General features: G+C 45.6%; 1 protein-coding gene across 2 annotated transcripts in view; it reads left to right on the top strand.

Moving 5' to 3' along the window:
• The first annotated feature begins 527 nt into the window (after nucleotides 1-527).
• Nucleotides 528-25,633, top strand: part of EPHA4 (EPH receptor A4) — a 105,387-nt gene continuing 80,281 nt past the window's right edge. For both annotated transcript variants that reach the window (XR_010029156.1, XM_063166790.1), the window contains exons 1-3: nucleotides 528-646; nucleotides 1,575-1,642; nucleotides 5,954-6,617. Coding sequence is in view for 1 of the 2 variants with exons in the window: in XM_063166790.1 (XP_063022860.1) it covers nucleotides 556-646; nucleotides 1,575-1,642; nucleotides 5,954-6,617 (823 nt within the window). In the remaining variant the exon portion in view is untranslated. The remainder of the gene's footprint in view (nucleotides 647-1,574; nucleotides 1,643-5,953; nucleotides 6,618-25,633) is intronic.

Genomic DNA, 25,633 nt, shown 5'->3' with positions numbered 1-25,633 from the left:
TCCCTGCCCGGCCACGGGGAGCCGCTGCCGCAGGAGCCGCTGCTCCCGCCAGGTGGCGCTGTTGCTCAACGGTGGCGCCGGGCCGGGCCGGGCCGGGCGGGGCGGCGGCAGCTCCTGGGACGCTCCCGGGACGCGGGGCCGAGGCGGGCTCGGCGCGGGGCAGGTCCGTCTGCGCGCCGCGGCCACGGCTCCCCCGCGGCTCTGCCTCTCCTAACTTTGTCTTTCCGCCTTTTCTATCATCTTTCGGAGTTTGGGCACTGTTGAGGTCGCAGAGCCCCGCGGAGCGCTCACCGGCCGCGGCCGCTCGCTGCCGCCGCCCGTCCGGGGCAGCGCTCCCCTCACGGCCGGCCCCGCCGGAGCGCCCCGCAGCGCCCGGCCCGGCTCCCCGCGGGGCGGGACGGGGCGGGGCGCGCGGCGCGGAGCGGGCGGCGATTGGCGGCGGCGCCTGACGGACGGGCCGGCCCCGCCCCCTTGGCAATGTCTAGCGCGCGCCGCGCGCCCCATGTAGGCAGTTATTCCGCTGGGATAGCGCGGCCGGAGCGCGGCGGCGGCGGCATGGCCGGGGTCCCGATCTGCGCCCTCCTCCCGCTCCTCGTCGGCGTCTGCGGCGCCGTCACCGGCTCTCGGGTCTATCCCGCCAACGAAGGTGAGCCTTGCCGGCGGCCGGGCTGCGCGTTCTCCCGGCGCGGCGCCGGGGGCGAAGTTCGGTGTCCCCGGGCGGGCAGCGGTGCTGTCCCGTCCCGTCCCCCTCCCCGCCGCTCCGCTCGCCGTCCGGACGGCGCTGGCCCCGCGCTGCCCTGGCCGCTCGCTGCCCGTCCGGCGGGCGCGGACCCGTCCGAGCGGCGCTGCCGGGGCTGCCCGCGGTGCCGGCACAGGTGTCGCGGGGCGGAGCGGAGCGGAGCGGCCGCCGCCTGCCCCGCGCGTCCCCCGCGCCGCCGCTGCCCCGGCCCGGCCGCCCGGGCTCAGCGCTCCCGCCAGCCGCGCCGGGGCGGCCCCGGATCGGAGGGCGGCTCATGGAACCGGTTCTCCCGGGAGCGCTCGGCGGCTCCGCGCCGTTCCCCGGGGCCCCGGTTCAGCCCGTTCTGCGGGACGCTCCGGCGGCGGCTCCGCGGGAGAAGCCCGCGGCCGTCCCGCGCTGTGGGCGTGCGGCGCCGCTCCCTCGGGAGCCCCTGCCCGGTGTCTCGGTGCCCCGCCGTGCTCCCGGGGTGTCTCGGGATGTACCGCTGTGAGCCCATCGCTGCTGCGGGCGCTGTCCCGGCGGCGGGAGGCGCGGTGCCCGGCGGCGGGGAGCGCTCCGAGCGGCGCTCCGGTGTCTCCCGCAGGTGTGCTGGGACTCCGCCGCTCCCCTCCGCGCCCCTGAGCGGCTCCAGTGCGCCGGGAAACCAACACGCGGTTCCTCAGTGAGAGTTTCGGAGTGTTTTTGATATTGACGCGTTCGGAAATAACATTTCGTTTCAAGTGGAAGGTGGATGCGATGTGCTCCGCACATATGGAAACGTTCAGGTAAACCATTTATTTTAGTATTGCCTTTTGGCAGCTGGAATTTAATCTCTTTTATTTGTACCTTTCTGCAGTTACCTTGCTGGATTCCAGATCAGTTCAGGGCGAACTGGGGTGGATAGCAAGTCCCCTGGAAGGAGGGGTAAGTTTTAAACCGCTATCTGATCAAAAGGGTAAAGGGGGTGATTAGTAACTTTCAGAGAGTCCTAATGGCTCGATTATTGTTGATTGTGGTGAGGAGGTCAGATTTCTTCCCTGGCTTACCAAGTGAATTACTCTTTGTTGGAGAAACTCTATACTCCCTTTGGATAGCTCTGTCATGGAATAAGTGGAAACCAAAAGGGCAGAAAAGAGGTTTCAGAATTAAGAGATTGGTTGAGGCATGGGCTTAGATGGGCCTATTTAAAACTGAAATACCAACAAGAAATGTGATCTGCGGACTGAATTTGCATTCTTGACTGCTATTATTTTATCTGTGGGTTGTCTCAGCTGGGAGATGTTCAGTGCAATTGCTGTTCTATTTCTGGATGAAGGAGTAGGGATCAATATACACGATGGACCTTTTGTTGTGATGGGACAGTTGTCCTGTTTCAGGGTGTTAACATCGTGTGTTTTGGTTTCTGAGCAGATAAACTGCAGCACCCAGTGCTTGACTGTGATTCCTTGGAGTTTCTTTTTATGTTCTTTTACCATTATCTTATTGAACAGAAGGCTGCTCGAATGCACTGCCCAGTGCTGATGTGATGATGTTAAGAGGTTCATTGCTGGGCTTAGAGTCCCTTTGCTAAGAGAGCTTTAATTTTTGGTGTAGCTTTATGTTATTGGATGCTCCTTGCTGTTCCTTCATTTGTGCCCCGACTTACACAGTGCCCAGTGCCTCTCTGGGAAACTCCTTGGAATGTTGGACTCTGGAATTGCTGGGATCTTGGGATCTGGAGGAGACTGTACTTCATGGGACTTGCTTTTAATAAGCAATTAGAAAGGCTTTTTCTTTCTTCATATGAACAATTTAAGCAAAAATGCCAGCAATGTGCACTAAACACTAATGTAAAAAAAAAATCCCAAATCCTTTTAATATTAAAGGAGTAAAAGCAGCTTGGAATCCTTAAGCAGAAGTAACTAAGTCAAAGTGTTTGAAAAAAGGAAAATGCTGAAAGATCAGGACCTGTGCACAACAAAGCACTGGATTCTTCAGGAACCTACAAATTTACTTTTTTTTGAGTGCATTCCCGCTCGTAATTAGAAGAAGCAGAGCTAAGGAAACAGCAGTGAGCGGAAGGAATCCGAGGCTGCGTTGGCTGCTGATGCATTATGCATAAGCTCTGAATAACCATAACACGGGAGAATGGGGGATTGTTTTGCTCCCCCATTGTCGTTCTGGGTGAACTTGACTACAGTCCTGGCTTGTGCTGCGCCTGAGCGCGCCGTGCCGTCCCTGAAACTCGCTTTTTCAGAGAGTGGGGATGTGATTGGCAGGCCTCTGGCAGCGCCCACGGTGCACATTCAGCGCTGATTGCAGGCAATTGCCCTCGTCTTTTGACAGCGTGGAAAGGTACAGCTCTATCTCGGGCAGGGTCGGGCTTCCCTGCTCATCCCACAGCCTGGAACGAGACGGGGTCTTTCGGACGCCTCTCCAAGGGATATCTACGCTGTGTATTCAAACAGAACCTGAAATACAAGTTTTAATAAGTCAGCAGTGGAATCAATGATCAGAGGACAGCTGTGTATTATTAATGGCTGTTGGATTCCCCCCTTTCTCCACATGCTTTTTCTGAAGGCGCCGTGCAAGCTTGAGAAGGAGAAATGCGTGCTCTTATTGTGGACGTGACTCGTTTCACTAAACCTACATATGTGTGTTCTATTTTTAAGCCTGTAGTGAAAAATTTAAGAGTACATGGTCTGTTTCTGAGATACAGTGCTTGGAAAGCATTTACTTTACTTCATATGCTGCAGATTTATTTCAAGCAGCAGAAACAAACTCCTTTTTCTTCCTGGGAAGAATTTGTCCTTCAGTGTTTTTCTTGAACTGTGTATACTTTATTGTCTATTAAAAAAAGGCATTTTTCTAGATCTGAACCACACTGTTCCTGGGGTGTGAGGGTTGTGTGGACAAGAAGGGCTGGAGATAAAGATTTAGACATTTAGCAGTGACTAGCTATATAGTAGCCCCAGAGGAATTAATGAATTGCATTATAAATGTAATTAATGATTTACCCTTGCAATTCACAGTTGAAAAGCAGGTTTTGTGCCCAGAATGTTTTAATCTGCATCATTAAACTGTGGGAAGAGCTGAATTATAAAATTTAATTTCATCTTGAAAGCAAAAAGTTACAGCTTTGACCACATATTTGGAGTCACAAGTCATTTACATTTTGGGCTGGACATTTTGGGCTGTCGTTATTTTCAGCTCTGTCAGGAAGATGCACTTGGGTTTGTTTCGTATTTGTGTAAATGGAATAAGAAGCCCAGCTCTGCATTTGTGTGTTGGTCAGCAGATGGGTGTGTTGAGAACAGGATCCAAAGCTTGCTGAATTCAGTTGCCGTGTCTGTGACCTCAGCGGGCTCGCTATTGAATCCTCCAGCAGCATCCTCCATTGTGTAAATGCACTAAAGGAAATCCCATCAACAAGTATTATTTCCCTCTGCTTCTTCCTTTCTCTTGTACCACACACAATATTGGTAGCATAGGCAATCTGAAGATAAGCAGAATGGAAAGTGATGGATCATAAAGACAACATTGTAACAGTGCACTAGCTCTGTGGTGCTCTAAATTAAACAAGTCTGTCTTCTTACTAACTACATGTTACACTTTACATTGATAGATGGCTTTTTTAAGATTTATTTCTTCCCTTTCTCTGGAAAGGAGTGACATGCTGAGTATTGATTTCCCCCCTCCTTCATTTTAATTTGCAGTTATCTCTAGGCAGCAAATAAAATATTATTCTTTCTGCTCCTAGTGACTCATGGTGCTAACTGCTGTCATTCTATAAACGGATTCAGCTAAGCTGGAAGCTTTTTAAGTAAAAATCACTTGCATAAGAGCAATCCTTGTGAGAAGAATGCAGGATATTATACAAGAAGCCCCTTCATCTTAAGAAGGCTTCTGTTTATCAAAGCTATGGCTTCAGTAGTTTTGAAAAGCACTTCTGAGAAGTCTCTTTAAAGTTATTACTGTTTTCTAAGGATAATTTTATATGCTTCATTGTATTGCTTGCAAACCTAGTCAGCATATCATTATCTAATATTGTTATAGGGAAGGATAAATTGAATGATATGAATTGAAGTGCTATGGTTCTGCTGGTTTTATTTCCTGGAGAGATTTCTTTTCCTAGTGCCCCTACTTTCCCTTCTCTCCCTGCCAGTAGAGCACTCTGATAAAGTTTCTTCTGTCCATGGTAATACTTTGACCAATTTTTTTCAGAGCTGTTGAGTATGTGCTTTCCTTTTCTGAATTCATTATGCTGAACTCCTGCATCTCCTCCTTCCATACCCACCTTGGATTACACATGTTGTTGTTGTTTCATAATCATGTTGCCTGGTTGGCACTTCTGAAGATGCCTGAACTTGATCTGAGGGGTGTAACAATTCTGAGGAATGCTGCTACCCTGATCTTTCAGCACTTTCTCTCTCTGCTAACCCTTTTGGGATTTTGATGAACTTAGATGTTCCTCCAGAAAAAATTTCCTCCAGAAAATACGTAGTATTTCCTATTTTTTTACCTTCCCGCTAGTAAGAAACTCTGTTTGGATAACAAAGTTATGGTGATGTTGCTGGTGGACTGATGATATTGTCTTTTTACGTGTTTTTCCTTTCTAAGAGCTACCCAAGTTCTTTGTAGACAGCTATTTCTGCCCAGCTCCAAAGCAGAATTTACTGAGTCTCTCTGGGACATTGGTAGCCCAGGAAAGCAGTTGGCAGCTTAGAGAAGTAATAAGAGATGGCTTGAGAGTTTTGAAAATAAATGGTAGTGATGCCTGAAATGTGGATTCACCCTCTCTGTGTGACTAAGTTGCACTGTGTCACCTGCTGGCTATCCCCAGGTGTGAGGCAGGGTCCATGGGATATCTGCTGCAGAGAAAACACTGCAGGGCAGTGCTGCTCTGTGGGCCTGTGAAGTTCTGTGTGTAGCCCTGCTCCAGGCAGTGGTCTGGAGACTGAACTGTACTGAAATAAACCCAGTCAGTCGAGGTAGTGTTCTTGGAATGGTTCAGAGGGTCCTTAAAGCACATGCTTGCTCCTCAAGGTATGAGGGATTTGGAATTTGTTTCTCCTGAACAGATGCTTCCCTTAATGTCCAAGTAGTTGAAGTCCTGGCTATGGCTTGGTCTGCTGGGTTGTTTTTTGGTCTGTTTGTTTGTTTCCCCGTAATGGAACAAGTGCATGTTGTTTGTTGTGAAGCTCTGTTGTTCCTTTTAGCACTGATGTGTTTTTCTGTCCCTTTTCCTCCCTGCAGTGGGAGGAGGTGAGCATCATGGATGAGAAGAACACTCCTATCCGCACCTACCAAGTCTGCAACGTGATGGAGCCCAGTCAGAATAACTGGTTACGAACTGATTGGATTCCCCGAGAGGGGGCTCAGAGGGTTTATATCGAAATCAAGTTCACGCTCAGAGACTGCAACAGCCTGCCAGGTGTCATGGGAACTTGCAAGGAGACTTTCAACCTTTATTACTATGAATCAAACAACGATAAAGAGCGCTTTATTCGCGAGAGCCAGTTTGCCAAGATCGACACCATTGCTGCCGATGAGAGCTTCACCCAGGTGGACATTGGTGACAGGATCATGAAGCTGAACACGGAGATCAGGGATGTGGGACCGCTCAGCAAGAAGGGGTTTTATTTGGCTTTCCAGGACGTCGGTGCCTGCATTGCTTTGGTCTCTGTCCGCGTGTTCTACAAGAAGTGCCCGCTGACGGTTCGGAACCTGGCGCAGTTTCCAGACACCATTACTGGGGCTGACACCTCCTCTCTGGTGGAGGTTCGTGGCTCCTGTGTCAACAACTCGGAAGAGAAGGATGTGCCAAAAATGTACTGTGGGGCAGATGGCGAATGGCTGGTGCCCATTGGCAACTGCTTGTGCAATGCTGGCTATGAGGAGCGCAACGGAGAATGCCAAGGTAGGATGAGCCATATTGTACTGTTCATTAGGGCTCAGTGGAATGCATAATTGAATCAGAGATGAGAGTAAATGGACTAAAGCCAGCGATTAGCAGCCCTCTGGGATGTGGTGGGACAGAGGGGTTTAATGAAGAAGTCCAACAGCTCCAGGTGGCAAGGCTAAGAATTATATAATGCAAAACAAATGATACTGCTGTAATAGGCAGAAGGTGAAACACATTTTCTAGCAGACGCCTAAATTTGATTTGGCTCGAGATAGTCACCAAAATGTGGATGACTGCAAAGCAGTGCAGCTGAGCTACCATTGTTTGAAGAGAGAAATCTTTCAAGGGAACTCTGCTAAACACGGGAAATTCTGGCAAAGTTGACTTTGGATAATGCAGTAGGTTAAGAACCAGTCTGGGAGGCAGGACAGGAGTTTTAGCTGGATTACTTTCCCACTTTAGGAAGTGGAAATCTTTGGTGTTTTACTTGTCGCAAATTTTTAGCACTAAATACCCTTTGATATTTGACACTGCTGCCTTTGTTAAATATTTTCATTTCTCAGAGAATCTCTATTGTCAGTTAAATAATAGAGGTGCTAGGATACTCTTAGAAATGCTAAAAGTCTCCACCCCACCCTCCCACACACACACACACTATCCTGTGTGCTGCAGAATTAGGGATTAAAGTTTGTATAAAAGAGAGATTCGCCTAAAAGAAAAACCTTCAATAGCGATATTCTCTTCGCCTTCCTTTTCTGGATAAAGAAGCTGTAGAAGGTTAGGGAAGGAGGGAAGACAGTTTATAAATAAAATATCTTTAGCCTCTGCTTTGAGAGTCTTGCTCATGTAAGCATAAATTAAGATCAAACTTAAATGGTTTTTTGCACAGGTCAGTGAGCTTAATTTTGCTGGGTGCTGAATTGAAGGTGCTTAGCTCCTTCAGGGATTTGGAGTCATGTTTTTAGAGAATGTTCTTTGGAGTCAGTTGCCTCATCTTCTTGGTGTTTTTTACTAGAGCATTTTTATCATCTTGAGACTGAGAACGAGTTACCAAAGCAAGTAACTGGCTGGTTTTGTGATGGATTCCTGAGAGAATGGTGTCTTTTGAATGTCCTACTTGATTTCTTTTAAGTAGTAATTTACAGTCAATATCAAGTTCATTATTATGCATTGATATTATATTTTAGTAGGAAAGAACTGCTATGTGTGAACTTCAGCCTCTATTTCCTGAGTTTTTGCTCTATGACAGAAGCCTAATGTGGCATAGTGGCAACAAAACTGCCATGGGCTGAATTTACAGAGGACTGAAAGATGAGCTGCACAATGACAGGCCATCCTGTCTGGGGTAAAATGCTGTTTTTTCTTGTTGGTTTTTCCATCCTGTGAGATGGAAACTCAAAAGCCTGTTTGTCACCCAGTGTGTGAACCTGTGGCTGTGGCACTGCCTGGGTGCTGCTGGGGGAGCCATTGGTGGCTGGGGAGATGCTGTTAATCTCTCACAGCTCAATAACCTCTGATCAAAGCTTCCTGACACCTTACCAGCCTGGGCTGTGAGGGGAGGAAGTGAAGTGGGGAAGCATTTATTGGTTTATTGCGCGGAGATGATTCCACCTTTTCCCAAAGCCTATTAGGTCAGTACTGGGTCGTTCTGACTGACACAGATCATCCATTTCTCAGTGTCAGTGGCCCAGATGTGGTGAGCTAATTGTCCAACAAATCTTGTGTTGTTTGGGGGAATCTCTTGAGGTTTTGCTGATGGGCAGTGGCTATACTGGCATGCTTTTTAAGTTCATTTTTGTACTGTTGCACCAGAACTTGGGGATGACTGCCAGCTTACCTAAAGGCTCTCAGCTGCATCTGGGGACGTTTGGGCTCAGGAAACCCAATTCTCCATTTCCCAATTAAAAGGGAGATCAGGTGATGCCATATTGACAAAGGTGTTAGAAATGTTCTGTCTCTTGGGCTCTCCAGAGTGAAGTTGGCCGGTGCTCGTCATTTTGAGAGCGTTCCAGCCAGCACATAATTGAAAGTGCTAAACTCATTTCATCAGCCGTTACTTGTGGTTTCCTTTTCTCACACTTGCCATTCTCCAGCCAGAACAGTTAACTGGGAAGCTCCTCCTGATGAATTCATGAAGCTCACCAGAACTGTGCAGCTTCTCTCCAGTTTCCAGTGAGGCTGTTAAAGCAGTTTGGCCTTTGACACTACTGAATGAGGTTTCCCCTTTTCTTTCCACTCTTAAGTTAATCGTTGAGCTAATGTTCTGCTCTGACAGGTTTCTGGAGGGGAGGAGGAGGATGAAGTGAGGAGGATTCCTGTGGTTTTGATGCAGAGGACTGGGGGCAGGGGAAGAGACTTTGAGTTTGGGAAAGGCTGTGAAAGGGCGCTGGTCTGGGACAGGAGCTGTGAGCAGGTTCCACCCCAATTGTTTTTCAATAGGTTGACTGTGGCAGGACAAATACAAGGAAAGGTCAGAGGTTGTCCGTTTCCTCATCCATCTTCCCCTGTGATCCTAGGGTCAGAGTGAGGATTGATTAAGATCTTAAATGTTTAACAAAAGCTCAGTGGGCAGGAATAGTTTGGGCCAGTGGGCTGGGGCTTTGCACTTGTTGGGAGATGCCCAGTCTGTGCTGGAGCTCCTGGTCCTCCCCTGGGAGCTGCTCCCTGCCCACTGGGCTGGGACAGACCAGCTGGCCCTTGGGTTGCCCTGCAAGCTCCTTCAAGTTCGCTCGCCCTCCCAATTTTTAAAATAATCCATTTTCCTTGAGGTTCTTTTGCCTAATTTCTGATGTGTGTGTGGGAAGCATAAAGGAAAGCCTTTTCACATCTAAAGTTCTTGTAGTGGGAGTTAATGACTTTCTGACCTCAAATGGGATTTTTTAAAAATTGTGTTGGTGGTATGGAGGTGTTTGATTTTGATGACAAAAAGCTGTCCTTTCTCTGACTGCTTTTTTATGCCAGTTAATTTTATTGATGATGATATTCTTATTGAACATCCATAAGTGTGTGTTTATGTATATATGCAAAAACCTGGAACAGGAAGGAAAAGGAGCTAAGTATTAAATCCATATTTATTTGGGAAGCTTCACAGGTGTGTCATGGCAGTAGTTCTGCAAAATTGGTCCTGATGTGTAAAAGTTGTAGGTGAGTTCTGATTCTTTGCTTGCAAATGAACTTGTAGCTGGGAATTAGATGCCAAAACAAATTCCAATTTGCTGTTTCTACTACTGTTTATTCTCCCTCAAATGTTCTGTGTTAGGGGCTGTCCATTTAGGAGAATATGAATGTAGAATATTGTTGATGGAAGATGACTATCCCAAATAGTGGAATAGACATCTCAAGACTAAAGCAATTAGTGCTTTAGGGCAAAGCTGAGACATAATTTTAAACTTCACTTGTAGACATCATTGTTATGTAAATTGTTTTGTTACACATTAATAAAATGTGGTTTGGATTTAGTTACGATTTCCTTATGATAAAACACATATCTTTCTAACTCAGAGGAGGGGGGAAAACAAGCAGGAAGAGAGAAAAGACAGATTAAAGAAGCAATAGACTGTAGCCATCTGTGATGATTTTGATGCTGTGAAATTACAAATCTCAATTTTAGACCTGCCATTTAGTATAAATATGTGAGACAGTTGAGATTTTTACTGTGATATTGTAAAGGTTATGGGAGCCAACAGCTTTGTCTTCATCTACACTTGCTTTTTCTGAGTTGTGAATCGGCCAATTGGCAGAAAATCCAGTGTCATTTAAAATATGGCTCAGTCCTGGTTTCATATCACTGCTGTTTTTAGAATTTTCCTTCGAACTTTGATAAGAGCATCCCTAAGAAGTAATAATTTGAATGATAAGATTCTTTTAATCTTGGAGGCTTTGAAGAGTGTCTGTGATCATTGAAAGCAGCAGTTCAGTTTGCATCAGAAGTATACAGTCTAATTATATGTTTTTCTGTGATAAGATTCTTGGATGGTGGGTTTTTTATGGGTGGGGAAGCAATGTAATTTGTGTGTGCTTTCCCATTTTAGTCATAGATAACTCTTTTTGTCAAAATAGCACTGATGTACAGTCTGTCTGCACAAAAGGGTGATCAGAAGGGTGACTAAGACTGTGCAGATTTGAGATTTCAGGAGGATTTTTTTTCAGGTTGATTATTTTTGGCAGGGGAGAAAATGCACAGACTCAACATGTTAGGTTTTAAAAGGAGCCGAGAAGACGGAAGCTCCAGGCGGGGCCTGGGAGCGATACTGAAACACAGTCTGTCTGAACCAAATTTAGTTGGTTCTCTGCTCTGCTGATTTGGTTATGGTATGTTCTCATGTAGCTCAATAGATCTTCCAAGGGTTACTCCCTCTGTGAGTTTCTTGTACCACCTGGTGCATTTCAAACTCAGCATTTAAATGTTATTGCAGGAGCTGTGCTGCTTTTCTCCTGCCTGGCCTCCTCCGAAGTCAAGTTACAGTTGTCAAACAATTGTCCCTTCATGTATTGCTTGGAAAAAAGGAAGCAATCACAGCCTTTGAATTTCTGACAAGATTTCTTCTAGTATTGCACAGGGGAGCAATATCTGGTCCTTATTCTGTGTGTTACTGGTGAAAAGCTCAATCCTCACAACCAAAGCCAGATGGGCTTTGTGGTGGTAATGAATTTCATGGTAGGTCTGGGTAGTCTTTGTGGGACTTCCAGCCCATCTTCTGGTTTGTGTGTTCTTTTAGGATAAAAAAAAAAAGGCAACCCAAAACTTTCCAGACAACTCATCCAGTGTATGTGATGAGTTCAGTATTAGATCTTGGCTGGGTGAGGGTTATTATCTGTCTAATAATATGCTCCACTGAGCTTGGTCTTTATTGTGCCTGTGAGTAGTGATTAAAGAAATGCTCAGCAGTACTCTAAGGTCTTTTGAGACTGCATCAAAAAGCCCCCCAAACTTGTGAGATAAATATCTTATCTGGTTTCCTCCCATTATGTGACATCCTTTTCATATGTTGCAGGGAGCAGGTGAGGTCACAGAGTTTTGTGAATCAGAGACAATTAACACTCCCATGACTAAACGGCCATTTTATGAATATTCAGAGCCTGCTTCACCTCCCTGGGAAGCAAACATGTTGGTTCCCTTCTCCTTCCTCCTGCTGGAGACTAGGGAAGCTCTCCCTGTGAATGGGGATTGGCAGCTGTCGGCCCCTTTGCCTTTTGCATGCAGCAAATTCCTCATTTCCATCATTTGTATACACCCTCATGCAAAGCAGCACACCCACTTCCCCATTTCACAAAGGAGATAAGAGCTTCCTTTGGAAACGCCAGCCAGAATCTTCGTCTGTTTATGCAGAGCTCAAAAGATTTGGATTTTATGCAAATGAATTCTGGTTTGATTTTTTTTTTTTTTTGATCTCTTTGTTTAAGAGACAGTGTGGTATTTGCTCAGTGTGCTCCTCATGTCTTGTCCATGGCTGGCTGTCCCTCTCGCCCCCTGTGCAGCTCCCTTGCAGCTGGTGTGTGTGACAGTGCTGTGCTCGCACCCTGACCGCCTCCAAAGCCATGGCTGGGTGTGCAAGAGCCTCTCCCCATGCCTGGAGGGGCTGCAGGCCCCTGGGTGTCCTCTCTGTGCTCCAGATGTTCACCAGTGGTCACCAAGCCCTCCTGGAGCTGCAGCCTCAGCTGGGGGCTGATGAGGTTCAGGAGGTGGGATCCCCTCTGGGCTGCAAGTGAGCACTTAGGGCATGAAAAAGCAATATTATATTTGACATTTCCTATGCTTTGGGCCAAGTACCTGCTCAGGCCTGGGCTAGTGCTCTTCCCTTTGCTGGGCTGGCCTTGGCCCATGGTTATAGTGTGGTGAAAAGGAGCTCCCAGCACTCGGGTAAGTAAACATGCACAAATGCTCTGCTGTCTTTATTTATTGAATGAAAATAATCTGTGAGAAAAGTTCTGCTTTCTTAAGCCTCATGATTATACGAGAACCCATATTTTATTTTATTTTTGGTTTTAGTGGCTTTCTTTTCTTTTTAACTTTTCTTTATTTCAACTTTACTTAAAATTGCCTTTGGCTTGAAATAAAGCTGAGGCTCATTAAATGCTCCCAAAACACAGGCTTGTTCAGAATGGATTTGTTGAAAGGTTTATTGATATAAGTTAGAACACATGCTGCATGAATGTACAGTATTTCTTTAAAGGACTGGTTTTCATTTTGTGTCTTTATAAATCAGTGGTATGAAATTGGGACCCCGATCGTGTTGGAGCTACATCCTATAAGAAACCAGAAGGAAAAACGTGGTTGTGGGGGGCTTTCATTTTTGTTGGATGTCCAATTAGTGTTTAACTTGAAGGTAATTTCACAGGGGTAGTAAACTGCTCAGTGTGAAACCGGGTGGCATAATTAAATGGAGGAAAGACTCTTTAAAACAACAAAGGAACGTGCAAAAACTTTACTTTTGTCCTAACAGTCACCCAGAAGGGGAGGTCATGCTGTTCAAAGTACAATATAGATGGGCTATTAAGGTTTGGAGGGGGAAAAAAAGCAAAAAAAGTGCTATACTATACAGTTGGTATTTGCTTTGGCTCATTTAATCATGGATGCCTAGAAAAAAACCCATTTGCTGGTCTGCTTTTTATACTTCGCTTAGATGGGTGTGTGTAAACTTCACTAACATTGAGTTGATCTGTACCCAGTGAAAGAGGTGTGCTGGAAGCAGGCTTTGTATTCACTGGGGGCCAGCTCAGGCTGGGACAGGCAGCAGTTTGAGCAGCCTGGGCAAAGGCAGGTCCTGGGCAGGAGCAGGAGGAGGAGGATGAAGGATGAAGGATGCTGCCATGCTGCAGCAGCCAGAGGATGGAGGGATGAAGCCTGGGTAACTTTCCCAGAGGCACACAGGATGTCTGTGACTGAGATAAGATCCCAGTGAAGGCTGAATGTAGATGAACGTGCAGATAGCTTCTGCCCCTCCTCACTTGTCAGAAGTTTTTGCTCACCTTTTCCTAATGAGGGACCCATCTTACACATCCTTAAAACATCATTTGAGCTAAGGCAATCAATACCTATTGCTTCTGCTTGTATATGTGAAAGCTTTGTACAGCCACACTACAAAGCTGCAGTACAGTGTCTTAATTACCCAGATAATCCTGTTTGCTTGTATTTTTAAACTATGGAGCGCTGGGTAATTATTCAATTCTTAATAGAAGGCAAATGGCAATGTAAACAATAATTAGGATGTTAGACTAATGTGCTTCAAAGCAAATTGGATTTTTTTTTCATACTGTTCAGCATGAAGTCCCATAAAGCTGACAATTTAGTGGCAAGGAAGCAAGTTCCATTTTGCTTGTATTTTCTGGTGTTATCTCCTTGTGCCTTGTTTCTGTGAATGAGTGTGCTGGGATGCTGCTGCCTGCTCCAGAGCAAAGGCCAGGCTGACAGTCAGTTCTCCCCATTTGCCTGTTCTCTCTGCAGCTTTTTGTCTCCTGCAGCCGGGGGTTAGAGGTCAGCAGCATCCCAAATTCCCTCCTTGCCGGGGCGTGTGAGGGTGGAGGGGCACAGCTGGTGCTGCTGGTGTAGCTGGCACTGGGCTCAGTGTGTTGGGACTGTCCTGGGCAGGGTCCAGAGGAGAGGGAGCACGCTGAGCTCGGTGACTGAAGCTCTTCCTGCATTTGGAAATTAAGATGTGTTTCAAGGGAAAATCAAGTTTTTGGCTCTTAAATCTTTGCAAACAGAGTAATATACTGTGTGTCAGAACTACAGCTCGTTATCTCCCTTAGCTTGGAGAGCACTCCTGGTTTTCATAGCTCATATCAGGTTTTCCTAGGTGCATGATGCAAGCCACAAACACTGATGCAAAGCACTGAATTGATTTCTGTTCTGCCTGCAAAACTTGTGCAATGTAACATATTTCAGTACTTGCCCAGATCTTTAATTAAACCCTGCTATTTTATCCATTCCTCACTTTGTACTTAGCCTGTGATTGAAAGGCCAGTTTTGGTAGCAAAGGCTCAGTCAATAACGCTGCTGCTTCCCGAAATACTTCAATAATGGCTCTGGCACACCGAGGGTTTTGTCTGGCCTTCCCCGTGTGTTCCCAGCGGCCTGAAGGGATTGAACAATTGCCTTTATTCTCCCCATTATCAATGCTAAGAAAAGCCAAAATGTTCTCCAGTGTTGATGCTGAATTACAGAAATTGAATTACAGAAATTTAAATACATTTTATTCTTCTCCTAAGAAGTGCATGTGTGGGGGAATCAATGGAACACTTCCAGAGGTTATGGCTGAATATTTTTGATACAAATACAGGCTATCTTTATATAAAAGTGCACTTAGAGGGCGTGGATTTTCTTATTTTAAATCCCAGAGGGTTTTTGCCAGGCCACATTTTAATAACCCTAATTAACAAGTCTGTCTTTCAGTACATGAAACATCTCTGTCTGGGGAGCTGAAGAATACCTGCGAGTTCTTCTGCGAATTTGGGGCTTGAATTCATTTGTTTCCCGTTTAAGTTTTTCTGCTGCTGAAAAAGACATTGCAGCTTTGCAGACAGTTTCCTTTTGAAGTGTCCAGCCTGGCAATGACTGAGCAGCCACTGGGCAAATTAGCATGTTAAAAGGAGCGGATCAATACTTTCTCTTCTCCTGATCTCTGCTGGGGCTGGGTCTTGGCAGCCCCTGCTCGGGGTCTGGCCAGCTGCACCCCAGCATTCCAGGGGAGCCGTCAATAGCAGGGTGGGTTGTGTCAAGCTGAGACTGCTTGATCTGGTGCCCAGGCTCTTTCAAGGATGGTGATTTGAAAATGGATTTGAGGGAATTGATAGCTTTGGGAAGATCAGATGGCTTGTGTAATTATAAACAGGATTAGAAGGAAAGTGGAGGGAGAAATAGGAGATCAATCGTAGGGCACAAGTTGGCTGAACTCCTCTTCTGATGCTTGAGTTTTGTTGTACTTAGCTGCTGTGTGTGGAAGATTTCTTTGGGCTTTTTGAAGAGACAAGTAAACACCAATTAAAGTGTGTGGGCAGTCCCTCCTGTTTCACAGCGATGCTTGGAGGCAGTGGCTGCTGGAGAAGTGTAGCAGGAGATGCTCAGGTGCAGCTGTGTTTGCCAACAAGCTGCAGAAGGTGGTTCTGGCTTCTTGTGTGAGCCCCAGCCTGTGTGCAGCCCTCACACCTGCAGGGCACCCTCTGGAGCTGGTGTGGGCTGCTCTATCCAGTCCTTGGCTCTCTCTGCCAGACTCTGCTCACCTCCCTCCCTGGGCCTTGGCAGAGCCCAGGTCTGCTCCCTGAGGAGACACAGCCCCTGCCTTGGGAGTGGGGCAGCACTGGGGGCTCCTCCTCTGTCCACCACTGTTAAAACAAAAAGATGATTGCAGTAATCCAAATGGCTCTGGAGCTGTTCTGAAATGGAGACTGTTTCTTGAGAAGCATCCTGCAGTCTCCCTCACCAGAGGTACCAGAAGATAGCAGAGTTCTCTTGCCGTTTCTTTTTAGTGGCTTCAGTATTTGCATCTTGCACATCTGCCAGCCTTCCCTTAATCTCTGAAGTACCCTAACACAGTTATTAGGTTGACACATTTTGTCCACTCGTAATTAGTTCTTGGATGTCCTCATTTATTTTTGTGGTGATCAGTAGTGTCCAGGATAGAGCTAATAAGACAGCTGAAATCAGGACCAGGTCCCTGTGTGCACTCCACCTGCTCATTAATCAAGGACTCTGCAGTTAATGAGTGTAATTTCCAGGTAATATTTAATCTTAGGGTAGCAATAGTTACACTTAATGTGAAAGAACTTTTTTTGTGGTTTGTTGCTGCAGTCATTCCCATGGCACGTTCCCATTCCTTCTGCTGCTCCCAGGTGCTGCTCAGTCAGGCTGGCCCAAATTTGGACTACTTCCAAAAATCCATACAAGGTGAAAATACTGGATCCAAGTATTTAGGCTGGACAGGACATTTCAGTGGGTGCTAGTGCAGCACACATGCCTACAGACGTGGCTGATAATGTAGAGTTTTGTCATGCTTTGAGGTTCAAAGGCCTCTCTATGTGGGGAAGAAAGTTGAAAGCAATCAGCTAAAGGGGTGAAGTCAGCGTATATAACTGAAGGTGCATCACTAATTACCTGCAAGACTGTTTCCATCCTTTTCATCTGAATCTACCCCAGTGCAGATCCTTTATCCATTTAGTTGATTCACCTTAAAGTTCTCAGTGGCTCTTTGAAGACATGCTCTTGGTGCCCAGTTTTAATGTGCCCAGAATTAATGCACTGGGTAACCTTGAATTCAACACACCCAATAGCTTGGGAAAGTGAGCTCAAAGGGTTGTGGGCACTGTGAAAGCACCCATTTGTAGCTTTAGGATTCTTTAATTTGGGAGAGAAGAGAGAGCAAAATCCACCTCCAGTCGCAGCAGGGGCAGGAGCACGGCCACAGCTCTGCCAAGGACAGTGGCTCCAGAGAGGGGCAGGAGCCCTTGTCCACATGCAGGAGCAGCCCTGGCTGAGACAGAGGCTGGTGGAGGTGCACTCTGGGCTGGTCCAGCACTGCAGGGACCTGCCCTTGTCTTAACAGGAAAGGAGCAGTCCCAAGAGCAGTATGTGGCCTTATTATCTCATCTCCTTCCCATTAGGCTGCGCTGAGGCGGTGACTGTGCAGTGTTTTTATTCAAGATGATCTGTAATTGGGGTATGAGAGCGTGCAAAAGGAGATCCCCACCCTCTTTCCTGTTTGGTTGGGCATTGGTTTGTCTGTGCAACCAGAGGACCCTGCTGCTCTAACTTGTGCTGAGCTTTTAGCAGCTCCCAGCTCACTGTGGGGATATGGGGGAAAGAGTTCTGCCTACTATATTCCTCTGCTCCTTTAAAGGTAGCCACTAACTCCTCTTTCTTGTGGCTGTGTGTTTAGCTAGCCTTTTGCAGTAATGCTAATTTGACCTCTCTATACACCTGTATTAAAGTTTGAGTCAAAAATGTAGTGTAGCAAAGGAGAGACATTTTTCCGTGGGATTGTTGAGCTCTTTGAGAATGCCGAATGACAAAGTTAACTCTTGTGCAAACATTGCCTTTTATTTGACTTTGTAGTTTGCCCTTTGAAATACAAACATATTTGTGTCAATCAGCAAGTCTCCTTTCCGGAGTTCTGGTTGACCCTGTGGAAAGAAATGTGACTGTGCAATTATTAAAGGTGAGGCCTTCCCTTTAACAAATGCTGAGTAATTGCTATTCACTCCTTTCTGTGCCTGTGCCATAAATGACAGTGAACTGCCCTTCAGCCTGGCTAAATAACAAGGAAGATACTTGTTTGCAAGGAATAATGCTTCAGAAATTTGCAATGTGTCAGAAGTGTTGTGTCACAGGGACTTGTGGGGAGGAAAAAAGTTGTCTGTCTCAGCTTAGAGTGCAAGGACCTTAGTTGGGCTTTAAAATGCAATTAGGTCAAATACTTCATCTATGTCACTCAGAGCTAGTAGGGGTTGTCAGAGTATAGAAGAGGGCAGACTTTGCCCATTATAAAAAAATATGAAGTGTATATGGAGGTGTGATGCTCTGACAATTTACCTATAACTCCTTATGATTAAAAGGATGAAAGCTCCTCCTCTCCCCTGCCAGAGTGTTGGCAGGAATTGGAAAAAGGCTCCTAATGTTTCCAAGGAGTATTTCCACAGTCTGGGAACTTGGTCCTGCTTGGTGCCGCTGCTCTGATTGATTTTGTCCAGGGAAGTTGTCAGCCAGATAGTGAGGCTATGGATGAGTTGTGCCAATGAAATAGAAAGTTAGACCTCATTACTATTTTTGGGAAATAGCCTCTGTCCTCTGCCAGGTATTTTCTTCTTGTTTTTTATGTAAAAACCTTCAGAAGAGCCACAAGTATGGCATAAATTCAAGTTTATTAATCATTATTGATGCTTTATAGAGGTCCTATTGACGTGGCCCAGTGTTGATTTGACATGTACCTCCTTTCTGTATTAGGTTCTGACTTCTATATCTTCAGTCAGTCTGTGATTTCTCAAAATTAATTGTTTATTGCTCTGAGTTTAGCATCATGAGGCTTGGCTTTCAATAACAAATAAGTCCTCCTGGTAAGGTAAGGGGAGATAAATTTTTGAGAGCACTTCTCAAAGAGATTTTTCAGAAAGTAATAGATTCTGTTTTACCTATTCACATCAACAAGCTTATTTTGGCCTTACTCCAGAAGGAAATAATTGAAACACTACGCATCGGCTTTCTAAGTAGTCCAGAGCTTGATTGATGGATTTGTAGCCCTTAAGCAGGCTTAAGAGACTAAGGCATCCCTTCTGCCTATGGTAGGGCTTACTGTCCAGTTCACTTTTAGTAGTTCAAAGGCTGGAGCTGCTTAAAATTGAAGATATCTTGAAATGTCTCTCACCTTTATTCTTTAACCAGAGGTGCACAGAATTTGGCTGTAAAGAGCTGATAAACAGGGCAAGAAAAAATAGCAAAACCAAAAGATTAGGCTAGACCCAAGGGGGAAGAAAAATTAAATGACTGAGATCTGTAGTGCCAGTGCAGATTGCCCAGGAATGTGGGGGAATCTCAGTGTCAGAGGATTTTCAGAGTAAGTTAGACATCCAGTAGCATGGTGTAACTACATCTTATCCTTTGTGGGGCTGGGAACAGGCTGACTGGGATCACCTCTACCTGTGTCTCTTGTGGAAAGGGCTCCTGTACAGTTGTTGTGGGATCACCATTGCCTTACAGGTGAAAAGCAGCTCTTGAGGTCTGACCTAGAAAGAGAGATTTGATCATACTGTCTCCTGGCTCCTTTCCCTCAAGAGAAACTTTTTCAGTCTGAAGAGGTCTCTTGGCTACTAGAGCTCTTGCTGTGCTGTTCAGCTTTCCAGTTTAACCAGCTCCTTCCAGCTAAACAGAACCTTCTTGAGGTGTCTTGGATAACCGTCTGTGTGTGTTCAGGTCCTTCATGGAGCCAGAGGGATGCTGGACAGGCCCCGGCTTTTCCAGTGAATCATGGCCCTACATAAGAGATTCACAGCTTCATTTTCCTGGCCTTACTATCCCCTCTGAGCATCTGAGCTGTGGTCATGATGGAGAAATGTCAGGGATGCTTTAGAGTGGCCATGAAGAGCTCTGCCTGGCTACCTGGAAAGAGGAGCAGAAGTGCTGCTGCTGCTGCCTGGTTCCTTGCTCTGCTCTCCTCACTCCGGAGCCTCCTGGGCACTCAGAGCAGCCCAGAGTAGATGTGTGCACCAGAAATGCTGCTGCACTCCTTGCTTTGTGGCTCTGTGCTGGATTTTGGCTGGATTTTGCATTCCCTCCTGTGGGATACTTGGCAGATGTATCTCAGCCTGTTGAAGGATGCTCCCCTTCTGGCAAAGGAAGCCTTCTCTTTGCATCCAGGTTGGTTTTAATGTGGAGTAGTACATGTGCTCACTTACAAGTTGAATAAACAAGTAACTGCTGAGGAGATATTGTCTGCTCAGGTGCAGCCCTATATCTGTTAGGATGTGGGGAAGGGATATTAAAATTGTTTACGAGGTCAGAGCTATAGTGAGCCTTGCAGAACCTTTGAGTTATGATATCATTACCTGAGCTGCAGGAACCAAGAAATAAAACCTTTTACAGTGAAATGTGAGGAGTGCTTATGATTTTGAAGTATAGAGAGGCAGAAAAATGTGCATTATGTCCTAGTACTTTTCTTTGTTTGGGTTTTTTGGTGGTTGTTTTGGTGTTGCTGGTTTTGTTTTGGTTTTGTTTGTTTTGTTTTATTTGTAGGGGTTTGTTTTTGCTTACTGGTGACAAACATAGAATAGATACAGCATTTGCTAATGTTTGTGGTAGAGGAATGATCTTTTCACTAGTTAATTTCTTTTTTGGGTCACGCTAGGAAAAATATTTCTTCCTAAAAGGAATAAATCATTCAAGTTTATGTAAATAAACATGCTATTATTTATCTACCTGGTACCTGCACTGTTGCAAGTCCAATCACTTGTTTTCATTTTCAACACTGTGTTTCCTGTCCTTTCTGTGAACAGGTTTTTTCTGCCCTGGAGTAGGAGCCACTACGACATTCATGCCATATGAAAAGTTGCACCTAAAACATTGATGGAATAGAGCAGAGGTTGCTGAAGCAACATTGATTAAGCTGATTATCCCCAAAGAGATGAGAACAGCTAGCAGCTTACCTCTGTTATGAGACCCACTAGCTGTTTTTCAAGGACTGAAAGCAGTTGATGCTCTACAGGTAGTGATCTATCAAAACATATTTTGACAGTTTTTGTATTGTCCTGCCTAGGTACTTGTCTCATATGTCACTTTTGTGGAATTAAACAACACTGTTATGAAGTTATGTATCTACAGAGCAAGAAAGAAAGAAAAAGCTGTGAACAAGAGAGAAGAAAATGTAGGCATAAAGCTGAATGAATGTGGGCTATCAAACAAAGATGTGCTGGGGATAGCAGGAGAGGCAACCGAGATTGTCCTGGGAGAAACTGAGGGACAGCTGCCACGCACTAAACCAGTATTTAGCAAAGTTAGCTTTCGGTTTCTCTAGAAAGTGGATTTTGTGGTCCTGCTGGTCTGCTGTTATGTCAGTGACTTGCATCAAAACTTCCTCAAGTCAGAACATCTGTTGCGGCCAATGGAAAGATTCCTCTTGACTTTTATGTGCTTTGGATCAGGCCCAAAATGCAAATAGTTTTTCTCTCATCCTTTGAAGTCTTTAACATTTCATGGGCTCCCTTATGTTATTGGTAATTTGCACCAGAGGTATTTTGCATGCAAATGAAATTTTGGCAGTAACAATGACTGCATTGGTGAATATGCATGTAGGTGTATCAGTAAAGAAGATTTTACTTTTCCATGTATCAAACTAAAAATTTCTTTGTAACACTGAGTTGTTCACAGTATCTACAGCTGCAATCAAATGTATTGACAAATGCATGTAAAAGACTGTATAAAACTGTCAAAGTACATTTTGATACATCTGTATAGAGCCAATTGATTTTTCCTTTTTTTGTGGCTTGTGCACGTTAATACATGTTTTCTATATGAAATTGCATTTGTCACTAACTTCACAAAGCACTGTGGATGTCATAAATTTAAATACTGTAATTGAACCTGAATTTACTATGGATTTATTTAGCAGATCAAAGAGTAGCTTCAACCTACAGCACTAATTTTGTTTGCTAGTATAAACTCCTGAGCTTAGGGAAGTGCCAGAGAAGGCCTGTTCCTTTGAATTATGTGAATGTGAGCAAATCACTGGGTTTCTAGTTTTTAATAAAATTGGAAGTGCATTTTTTAGCTGAGGGCTCATGCTGATTTTAGTGTAAACATTCTGAAGTTTCTTAGAGTCATAAAGACCATTGTAGTGTTCTCATGGGTGAGTGCAATACCAGTGCAATAAAATATGACAAGTTTACAGTGCCACTGTTTACCTTCTATTAGGAGCTCGCTTTCTCATGTGAGGTGGGTGTTTTGCTGTCCAGTGAGCCTTGTCTGAAAAACACTGAGCCCTAATGAGGGCAGCATCTTCTCACCGTGGCTTGTCGCCCACCCTGGCCACTGGGATGCTCTTCCCCATTTCAAAGTCGTCCTGTCTTGCTTGCTTTGATCTGGTCCTGAGCCGGCCTTTGTGCCTGAGCCCTGCCTTGCTGAGCAGTGCTGCTAAGCCCAGCAGGCTGAGCTGAGCTCAGGCCCTGGGGCTCAGCCCCTCCTGCTCCCTGCAGCAGCAGCTGGCCCTACCTGTCCTGGCTGCTCTTCAAGGGCACCGCCAGCCAGGGCCTGCCAGGAGAAAGGGCAAAAACAATTTGTGTTTCTAATTGCTCTAAGATATGATTACCAGCATCTTTCCACTGAAAAAAAATATGTCTGCTAAATGGGGTATTGCAGGAAGGGCTTGTCAGTGCTGTTGCTGTTGGGAGATTACCGTGTGTGACTGGAAATGTGGAGAGTTAGTCACTCTCCTTGTACCCCAGGCTGTTATTTAAAGCTCTTGCTGGGAATGCCATTGCAACAGGGCGGGAGGAGCAGGAAATTAAGGGCTGGGGTCAGCAGTGATGTTTGCGTAGCAGAGAGAGAGGATGTGTCAGCTGAGCAGGGGTGGCAGTGCCCAGAGCCCTCACCTGAGCTGCAGAGATGGTGCTCACAGCAGGGCTTGGCTGTGGGGGCTTCTCCCTGTTTCAGTGCATCTTTTTGTGTAAGAAAGAAGCACATAAATAATCAGAACCTGAACGGGGTCTTGTAAAATTGTAGGTGATTACCCAGTTCATAAAAAACACCAGTTGCCAAAAATACTTCTCAGTGGAAAGTCTTTAAAGGAAAGAAGGGTCTTTCTGGTCCTCTGTGTTTAATTTTGTGTGGATTTAGCCAAGTTTTGTTTTGAGAAAGAGGAAAGGCCATGTAAGGGTGCCCTAAGGAAGCATAAAGGGAGGCAGCATTACAAGTCACAGTATGTCACTGGTGGCTTTGCTGGGACAAAGTAACTGTGGCAAACTGATGTACTCAAACTGCTGAGGACAGCAAGTGTTTGACTAACTCTGGTTGTGATGCCGTGATGCTGATGGGAAGGGAAGGAGTGGGGCTATGGACCAGGCTTTGCTAAAGAGTGGATCTGGAGGAGCTTTAAGCCAAGCCTTTCCCACGGGCTGCTCTCAGCCTGGAGCGCCCAAGCCTTGCTGAGTCAGCCCCTGCAGGGCAGGCACAGAGGGCTCAGCAGCCCTGGGGAGCCAGGACCAGCCTGCACACTGCAGAGGCAGCCTGGGGCTGCCCCGTTCCATCCTGGAGCTCCTTGAGCAATCCCAGCTTCAGAGGGCATGGCTCTGATGCCTCCAGCTCCCTGTGCTGCAGGGCGGTTCCCTCCTCAGCCTTCCTCAGGGCACAGCCTCGGGAATGGCTGCAGGAGAGCAGGAGGGGTGCAGTGACATCCATGCAAATCCTCACTGCTTAGAGCTCCTCTGCTCCAACCCAGGCTGGGGAGGTTCGTGCTGCATGGGCCGTTCCATTTGGTTAAACATGCTGCTTGTGTTTTCTGCAGGCAGGTGATGCCCTAAATTATTATGTAGTATGGATTCTTTAATATCATTAATTTGAGGGTTAACTTTGATATAAGCTGCATAAGCAGGGACTAAGAGTTGCTTCATTCCTGGCAGAGCCTTGGAGATAGCCCCTGCCAGTATCTATCTAGTTAATTTTTGAACTCTCTTACTCCATCCAAAGTTAAAAGCTGATCCCAAAGTTAATTGCTGATGACATCTACCACCTAAAACTGGGTGGTTAAATCTCAACCCATCAGCTTTGGTGGTTCAGGGGCCCTGCTCAAGCCATGCTGTGATGGCCAAGCATGCTTGAAATTCACCTCACAAATGTCCTGTTGTGTTCCCGATTCATTGCCACCCCTCCAAAGAGTCAGCAAATGACAGTGGGTGCAGTGAGAGCTGGGTTCTGTCCGAATTAGCATTCCAAAATAAGTGTGAGGAATTGCCCAATTAATGTACTCTGCATTACCTAAGACCATGAACAGCCTCTTTTGTGAGGACCAAAGTTGTCTTTATAAAGAAATAATACAAAGATGTGTTTAAATATGCATGGAATGCGTATTGGTTATTTGAAACACTAAAAAAGCCTTGTTATGTGGGGGACCAAGGACAGTTGTTTTATTGTATTGAGTCTTACAACATCTCTGAAACTTTTCAGCTGGGTGCTAGTCTAGAATGAGAATGTTCTCTTGAGGCTGAATCGCATTGAGTTGTAAGCAGTATTCTATTGTCAGTGCAGAGGGCAGGATGCAAAGAGGAACGTTGTCCACCCAGTAATGAGACAGGTTTAAAATGCAGAAATTAGGGGTTTACATGGTGTTTGTTCCCTTCTGCAGTTTGGGGTGGGGATGACTTGGTTAGTTTAAATTTTTTTTTTTTTTTTTAAGCCCACTGGAGAATCATTCCTGGCTTTTTCTCACTGCCAGGAGGGATGTACTTTGCCTCTAGGATGTGAGTGACAGTGCTCACTTAATTGTCTGTGGAGGGTGGGATTGATAAAGCAACACACAGCGTGCAGGGAGTGCAGTGCTGATAGCTGGCCTCTGGCAAGCCAAACCCAGGCATCCTGAGGTGCACAGATCTGCTTTCTTGTGAGGCTTCTCAGTGCATGGCCCTTGGTCCTGCTTCTCCTGCCTTACAGCTTTTCCATCTGTGAAACCCCACTGACAGAGGATGAGAATTTCAATTTGCTGTTTAATTTTATGGTGATATCAGGGTGAGGAGACTCAGGCCATGCATTATGAGGGCGGTTTTATGAGAGCAGTGAGCAGGCTTTGAGTCATTACATCTACTTTACACTTTGGATTTTAATTGCTTTATGGAGCTTGTTAATTTTTGTTTAGTTTGCTTGTAGCTTATGAGAGGTAGTTGTCTTTATCAAAAACTTCCACCAGCTCTTTCATCACTAATTCTCCATGGTACCACAGTTCTTAGAAACATGCAGGCAGGATTTTATCCCACGTGGCTATTACATTGTGGCTTCAAAAATACCATTATGTTTTATTTTGGCTTGTTTTCCTCTCTCAGTTGCTAGGAACAGATATAACACTCAGAGCAGTGTGAGTAATAATCAGAACTTCTTAAATATCAACTAATGTGGGAGATAAAACTACCCAGGTGACATATTTCTAAGTGCAAGCAGTAGTAAAGCCATATGAGAAGTCATTACCTTCACATTTTTTAAATCATTTGTTGAGATGTATGTGGCTGTTTATTTAAAATACCCTTAGTACAAAGCTCCTGGGAGTACCAGTGAGAATGTGGTTTGCAAGTCTCTCTGTGCAGGGGTTTCCATGGGCAGCTGTTCTTTGACCTTGCCCTACATGAGGAGTTTCAGGCTTTCATTTCTGGATTACCGACCATCCTCTCTCAGTATCACACATTCACCTTAGCTTTCTCAAAATGCAATGGCAAATCAGATTGCATTAATGGAAAATGCCTGGCCTAGAAAACAGCTTTTACTGCTGACAGAATGGGCTGATGAAATCTGGGCTGGTAAGGTATGCTATTTTTGACTGTGAAAAGTAGCATTTTCTGAAGGTTTGCTGAAT

The sequence above is a fragment of the Melospiza melodia genome, chromosome 12 (assembly GCF_035770615.1).
Source record: "Melospiza melodia melodia isolate bMelMel2 chromosome 12, bMelMel2.pri, whole genome shotgun sequence".
Lineage (NCBI taxonomy): Eukaryota > Metazoa > Chordata > Aves > Passeriformes > Passerellidae > Melospiza > Melospiza melodia.
This window is presented reverse-complemented; position numbering and strand designations above follow the sequence as displayed.